Source organism: Carassius carassius, chromosome 36 (genome assembly GCF_963082965.1).
Source record: "Carassius carassius chromosome 36, fCarCar2.1, whole genome shotgun sequence".
Taxonomy (NCBI): domain Eukaryota; kingdom Metazoa; phylum Chordata; class Actinopteri; order Cypriniformes; family Cyprinidae; genus Carassius; species Carassius carassius.
Window position 1 is genome coordinate 18,094,325 of NC_081790.1, and position 7,870 is coordinate 18,102,194.

Sequence of the window (7,870 nt, forward strand, 5' to 3'; positions counted from 1 at the left end):
TTGTACGCCATACTATGTTTAGAAGAAAATGGAGGGACGCTGAGACCCTGAAGACCAATCCTGCCGTTCAGTAGCCTAGTCAATGTTTGACAGGATCAACAAACATATTCGCTATCTGAAAAGACTAAATAATATATAGAAAGAAATATTTTATTTATTACTTAATACATTTTCATAAAAAAGGCCAGAGAAGTGTTATTTCCTTACCTTTGAAAGAAAAAACGAGTTTATTCGCTCTGTTACTGTATTTCAGTGTTTTGTTGTTTTATTTTTTCGTCGCTGAAGTCGGCCGTAAACCGCTGAAGCTGATACCACGAACAAAATAACGCTTCTTGATTCGGTCAGAACGGACGCGGTGATGTCACGTAGACAGCGGTGCGCGGACTCCCATTGGCAAGTTACTCCCGGTATTATCAGCTGACCGCTATACAGCGGCGCGTGCAGCGTAACCCAGTGACCCCGCCTCTATGAGAACACGTCACCACCACCGCACAAGTGTCACGAGCTTTGCTAACACAAGTTTATAAAATGTTTCATTTTGTACGATATTACAAGATATCACACACTTACACACACACACACACACACACACACACACACACACACACAGATATATATATATATATATATATATATATAAACCTAAACCAACCGAATAAAACAAAACCTTACAGAATTTGTAGTAGCTAGTAATACCAGAAACTATGCAATTAGGGGACTGGTTTTTGTTGGTTAAAGGGATCTTACAAAAACCAACTTTAGTTCCTTCATCATTTACAGAATTATGTTTATCCAGTGATAATGAGGCAGTGTTACTGGCATACCTTTTAAGCCACAATATCTTGATGCTGTGCCTTCAGAACAAAGTAATATCATGTTAAAACAGCTGTGGTTATCTCCAAGTGTTTGTAGCCTTATCTATCTTGAAATGACCCTTATGTCATAAAGTATGCAGTTTATTATATAACTATAAAAAGTAATAAAAAGTAGGCCTACATTAAAAACATAAAATAAATGCACAGGTTATAAAGGCTTGATTTTATCAACCTTCCTTGTGCTTCAATCCTATTGCACTCTTTCATCAAGTAAATGTCAGATTTTTTATTTGTATTTTTTTAAGGGAAAAAGAGGGAACAGCAGAAACTGAGGATATCATCTGTTCTTTTATCAAACATACAAGTCTTCAGCTTGTCATTTACATAAAGTAATACAGTTAGGAAAGAAACACAAAGTACAGTCAAGGCCAGACTTAGTAAACCACAGTGCAATTCGCGCAAAACACATAAAGGCGAAACACCTGTTGGCTATAACAGATGTATTCTTGAACATCAAACAAAGCTGCTGGACTTGTAAAAAGCATGGACCGGTTTTCATTCAGGACTGTGAAATAGGATTTGTGCTTCAGTGAAATACTGAAATGCTAAACATTTAAAGAGTGTGGCCCTGTTTTCTTCTGGAGGTTGGGATAGAGCTGTTGCCTTAATGAAAGACAGTCTGCCTCCATCGTTTGTCATGCTGGAAGGGCCAGAGGCTGTCCTGAATGGCAGTCTTGAAAGGGGTGGGTTCCGCACTCAGACCGAGGAGCTCCAGACGTGAGCACTCTAACTGGGCATTTTGAGGCCTTTGGGCTCCTGCTCCAGCAGGCTGCTCTGTCATCTACACGCACATACATATACCAGGTTAATGCCAAAATAAATCCAAATGGATAATATCAAAACTAAATTTAGGAGAAAAAATGTGAAGTAAAAAAAAAATTCTTAAACTAGAAGGCAGCATGTTTACATGAACAGACCACATTCTACATATAGCTATAATATGCATGTGGTTACAGGCAAGGGTAAGGAATGCACTGTATATACAGACTGTAGGAAGGACAGAGGATATATTTAGGGCATCCTTTCAGCTTTTTGTTCACTCACAGGTATTAGATGACTGCTGGGCAGGTTGAAAGCATCTGCTATTGCAAAGGCCATCTCATATTTGGTCATCTGTTCTTTGGCAGAGTAATGGAAGATTCCACGCAGTGATGGATCCTGGGGGCAACAGAAACATGCTGTATTGAAAAGTCAAGTTGGTTCTAGACTTAACTAGCTCAAGTAGATCATATATCATGCATACATTCTCTACACGGGGTCACCACGCAAGTGACTTATTTCAATCCAGCTCTTGACCTAAACTGAGCTTGACACCCCTGCTATGAAGTATACACCAAACGACTCACCTGAAGGGCTCTCTCAGCCATGTTCCGGCAGACACGTGCCACATCATTAGTATAAGTGGGGAAGCGTTGCTGACAGTGGTCTATGGTGCAGCTCTCGGCTCCCTCCTGAACACGGTCCCACAACATGGTCACTGCGCTCTCTTCAACCTTCTCCACCTCTCCAAACAGAATGGGCACTCGTAGTACAGCCGCGCCTGCTTGGAGCAATAGACAGAGAACAGAGATTGTTTTTAAAGGGAATATACCTTTTATGCTAGGGTGACCAAACGTGCCATTTTCCCAGGACACATCCTGGCCAGGATTTCTATACTGCCTAAAATATCCAGTTTTTGGCTTTGGATTCCGGTTTTCATACTTAATGACACAATGACCAGTTACATTTAGACATTGTTTGTTATTTACCAATCGTGGTGCGTTAGAAGGTGGGATCTACAGAGAACGATCAAATCGATGCAAATATGTGTACATATTAGTGTCCGACTTGAAGCAGCACTGAGCAGACCGATTGGAGTATGACATCAAAGTCACGGCACTTTGTCATACAACAATTGGTCTGAGCAGCGCAAACAAAGCCAAAACATGGATATTTTAGGCAATATAGAAATCCAGGCCAGGACGTGTCCTGGGAAAAAGGCAGGTTTGGTCACCTTATTTTATGCTCTCCTAATACTGTATAGTAGTAGGCTTAACTCTATAATTGGTTATGTTATTCGATTTGCAAAAAACCTGTTGTACACAATCTGCTACATGCCTACTGTCATCTGATTAAAAGTTTATACTTTTTTGAAGGTATTTATTAGTATAATTCTAATAAATGTAAGGTTGTAGTACATACAGTACAGACGAAATGTTTGGACACACCTTCTAATTCAAAGAGTTTTCTTTATTTTCATGACTATGAAAATTGTAGAGTCACACTGAAGGCATCAAGGGCTATTTGACCAAGAAGGAGAGTGATGGGGTGCTGCGCCAGATGACCTGGCCTCCACAGTCAACGGACCTGAACCCAATCGAGATGGTTTAGGGGTGAGCTTGACCGCAGACAGAAGGCAAAAGGCCTAACAAGTGCTAAGCATCTCTCGGGGAACTCCTTCAAGACTGTTGGAAGACCATTTCAGGTGACTACCTCTTGAAGCTCATCAAGAGAATGCCAAGAGTGTGCAAAGCAGTAATCAAAGCAAAAGGTGGCTACTTTGAAGAACCTAGAATGTGACGTATTTTCAGTTGTTTCACACTTTTTTGTTATGTAAATAATTCCATATATAATTCCACATGTGTTAATTCATAGTTTTGATGCCTTCAGTGTGAATCTACAATTAACATAGTCATGAAAATAAAGAAAACTCTTTGAATGAGAAGGTGTGTCCAAACTTTTGGTCTGTACTGTACATCATTTGGTTGTGAAAGCTTTACTGATGTTTATTTATATATCTCTCAATCAACTTTGTACTGCATTGCATTATGTTTTGCCTCCACAATAAAGTTATTTTTTTTAAATTATCTTATTATGACATATTATTGGGAGACAAAAAGTGACAACTGAAGCAATAATATCAAAGTTGTCTGCTTGATGTTAAAGATCCTTCTGATTTACACTACAAGATATCGGAATTCCCTCTTACTCAAATAAATAATATCTGCACCAAACTTCATATTTTGATCAGTTTGGGCCTTTAAATAAAATTGAGGCATTTTTCCTTAAGAATGGGTTCCATATTGTCCTATATCATACCATATGAGTCCTCGTCAAAAATCCTATTAAAAAAATACACATGCCAACTTTTTTTTAATTTCTGTTATGAATCAATGAACAGTTCCTTAGGTCAGGCTTTACATTGTTAAATATATTTCTTTTGAAGTGAAGTGACATACAGCCAAGTATGGTGACCCATACTCAGAATTCGTTCTCTGCATTTAACCCATCCAAAGTGAACACACTCAGCAGTGAACACACACACACGGTGCCATTTATGCTGCGGTGCCCAGGGAGCAGTTGGAGGTTTGGTGCATTGCTCAAGGGCACCTCAGTGGTGGTATTGCCGACCAGAGACTCGAACCCACAACCCTATGGTTAGAAGTCAAACTCTCTAACCACTAGGCCACGACTTCCCATAGTACTTCCCTTTTGCAGTTAAGGCATAACTAACCATTTAGATCCTTTCAGATGTGGTTGAAAAACAATATACCTGGGCAGTGTCTGAGAATCTCCCTTTCACCTTCTAGCTTGGACTTCCCATACAAGTTCAAAGGATTAGGGGCATCGTTTTCTCCATAGGGAGGATTACGTCCATCAAAAACGTAATCTGTGCTGATATAGATGAGGAAGATGCCATCTGTGGAAAATATTTATGGAGAACTTTAATGAGTTAGTTCTTTTTTCAACTGTATCTAACACAGATTTGTCACTCTACTAACCTGATTCTTTGGCCAGAGTAGAACATGCATGCACATTCAGGTTCATGGCTTCTTCAGTGTGATGCTCCACCACATCTGGCCTCCTCTCAGCAGCACAGTGCACAATGACATGAGGCTGACATTCAAAAAAATTTATACTTTTAACACATCAGACATCCCAAAAAAAGTTAAAAGTTGAGTTACCTGAAACCCCTGAATGACCCCTCGCACTGCATCGTCATCCAGGAGATTACACTTCAGGAAACAAGGCTGGGCACGGTTGTAGCCACATCCCAAAGCATCCCAGTCATTGTTCTTGAACTCCTTGTAAACAGCATGGCCCAGAAGCCCTGTTGCACCAGTTACAAGAACGCGCCGGTATGGAGTGTAGACTTCATCCTAAATATCAGAACCAAGTAAACATACCCTAGTAGTATGCATACATAGCTGAGATATGATGTTCACATTTTTTATCCAAGATGTCAGATGTTAAATTAACATTTAGATAATGTCTTTAGAAGTTTACGGTTTAGAATGTATGTGAATTATATATATATATATATATATATATATATATATATATATTATATATATGTTTATGTTTGTAGTAGACAACAAATGCTTTTCAGATGCAGCAATCTGGGTGAGTGGCATGTTTTCTCAATTTATAACTGCTGGAAAAAAAAATTCATGGAAGCCATTTTATAACATAGAAGAGCATTGTATGCAATCTATATGTTTGTAGTAGAAAACAGATGCAATTTGTCTGAATAGCATATCTTCTTAATAATTGATTATTGTATCCATCCATTGGATGTATATTATAAAACACATGATCGTTATGTCTACGAGATGTTTTGTTTTATTTTATTATTATCATTTATTTTAAATAATTGATAAAACGATATCATGTCCGAGATGTGATTGACAATCTAAAAACCAATAAGAGTCGTCCCTCGCAGAATCTGGACACGCCCCTACAACATCATTGGTAGACGATATCAGTTCGCGGGGTTTAATGACAACTGATGGAAAAATCCAGTGTTGATGAGTGATTGGGTTTACCGTGACGACTTTAAACATCAAAAGAAGCGAAGAAAGGTAAGATATTATAACGTTCTTGTGATGTTAATAAGTATCTAGCTTTTGTCCTGTTGATGAACTGTACTACTGAAGTTAAAGTTTAAGACTTTAAGCGGAGTACATGATACTAGAGCGCATTTACGGTTTACCTCAGATGTTCGAGAGTCACTTATTTCATTGTGTGAGGTAACTTATATTTAATATTTTTTTTTTTTATAAAGACGTTGTCCTGGTAATTGAAATTAGCAGTGTAAAGATTTTTATTCTTAGAAGAAATTCCACTTTTCAGTCCAAGTAACGTTATACAGTTAACGTTAGAGGATTTATATTTGTAACGAAAGTAAGTAATTTTGTTTATATTATATGGTTGTTAGAGTACAAGTTCTTCACCGAGTTTATGGTGATATAGACAATTTGAAATGGCCTTAGAAAATTACATTGGTATTTAAACAGCTTTCAAAGCCTCATACGTGAGTACACTCCACTATAACCTTCCTCAGTCAGCTAATCCTCTAAAACAAAAAAGCAAAGAACCTTTTTAATACAAAATTTGCATTCATAAATTACACAATTTGCAAATATTTGAAATCTGCAGCCTCACAAGCTGACACTCGAAATTTTTCAATGCAGTCGATGCTGAAGCTGCAGCACTCGGGTGTTTATTAGTGGCTGAAGCGCCACCCTCAGGACATTTAGTGGAACTACAGCTGGGTTGGACCGGTTGTTTTGTTGTAGAAAGTTCTCTCATTATAGATGTACACAATCCATTTACACAAGTTGTTGGCATAGGTGATATTTTTGCACTAGACAGACATGCGTTTTTAATTCCATTTTACTGACTTGAAGTTGAATTTGTTCTGCAACTCGAAATCAACTGACTTGTACCTAGACACTTAAAAGGAAACTGGTTAATATAATTAACCGACAGAGGGCTTAAATGGCACTGTGTACACACCAGTCTAGAGTTTTTGATGAGCCCTAAATAAAAATTAAATGAATCACACAATCAGAATATTTTTTTAGGTAGTACTCATATTGCTTATTACTGGTAAACAATCATGCAAGCATCATCAGCTGCGTTCATCTTTTCATCACAACTGAACTGAAAATATGCCATAACGATAACACACGATTTGTCTTTATTTCTGTATTAACGTTAAACCAGAAAATGATACCGAATAGGTCGCCTTTGGTTATGAGGCATTCGTCTGAATTAAAGTTGCTTCGGCTTGTATACCATGATAGTGCTTCCTTAGAAATTAACCAACAATCTTAACTTACCTGAACAAGCTCAACGTGCCCTGGTTTGAAATGTATCTTAAGCTCTTTATCTCTGATACTCATTTCAGTGTGGCTATTGTTATCATATCTTGGAGGAGAGACCTCTATTTCTAATGCGCCACTCAATCCTTAAACCCTCTTGTAACGGGTGGCTCGTGCTGTCAAAATAGGCCCGTGTCCGTTATGATCGCTAGAACATATGCACGTTAGTCTGACGCCTGTTTATGTTCTGCAGATTAGCGAATCTCTATGCCATCCTTGCAGTGTAAACAACGGCTTTTGGCCAAAACAAGACAAGTGTTCTAGCGCATCATAGCTGCGCATTTTTGCGCAGTTTCTATGCGGCTGAGTTTCGCTTTAGTTCGCGTCAGCCGTTTATGTTCCAGCATCTAAGACTGTCATCAGTATAAATATCGGCATAATCGTAAATTAATATGTAATAGGAATAATTACAGAATACTGAAACACTCTGTAGAAGTAAAACTTTAAAATAGATTGACGGCGGAATGCGAATGAGTTGCCAAAATAGAGCCAAATCCGGCGATACAAAGCTAATGGTCATAAAACATTTCCAAACAACTTGAAATCGTATATATTTAGTTTTCACCCTGAAACATAGATTTCTATAATATAAACGTCGTTAGAATAATACATTTACCAAAGAACAGAATTAACTGCTTTATTAGCTTCATACCGAGGTGCAGATGAAATCTGTAAATCTCTAAACGTATATTGAGGCTACATTAGATCACATGCCACATAAATCCATGTAAAATTTACCTGATAATCCCCGTAGTTAAAACCAGGCATATTTGGATTACATGCAGGTGTAGTATGAAGCCTTTAGCATAAAAATGTGTTTCCAAGTCCTTGTTCTGCAGTACCAATGGT

At 38.1% G+C, this 7,870-nt stretch overlaps 1 protein-coding gene across 4 annotated transcripts in view; it reads right to left on the reverse strand.

Moving 5' to 3' along the window:
- Positions 1-1,020: 1,020 nt before the first annotated feature.
- LOC132117357 (methionine adenosyltransferase 2 subunit beta-like) overlaps positions 1,021-7,870 on the reverse strand; it is a 6,893-nt gene continuing 43 nt past the window's right edge. Inside the window, exons 1-7 of one of the 4 annotated variants that reach the window (XM_059526604.1) lie at positions 7,760-7,870; positions 4,820-5,014; positions 4,637-4,751; positions 4,408-4,554; positions 2,222-2,415; positions 1,920-2,033; positions 1,021-1,656 (exon numbers count right to left, since the gene is read on the reverse strand). The exon at positions 7,760-7,870 is cut by the window's right edge and continues 43 nt beyond it. In XM_059526604.1, the coding sequence (XP_059382587.1) occupies positions 1,480-1,656; positions 1,920-2,033; positions 2,222-2,415; positions 4,408-4,554; positions 4,637-4,751; positions 4,820-5,014; positions 7,760-7,789 (972 nt within the window). In that variant the 5' untranslated portion in view covers positions 7,790-7,870 and the 3' untranslated portion in view covers positions 1,021-1,479. Of the gene's footprint in view, positions 1,657-1,919; positions 2,034-2,221; positions 2,419-4,407; positions 4,555-4,636; positions 4,752-4,819; positions 5,015-6,979; positions 7,281-7,759 lie in introns of those variants that run through there. The other 3 variants (XM_059526603.1, XM_059526602.1, XM_059526601.1) reach the window with 3 other exon arrangements.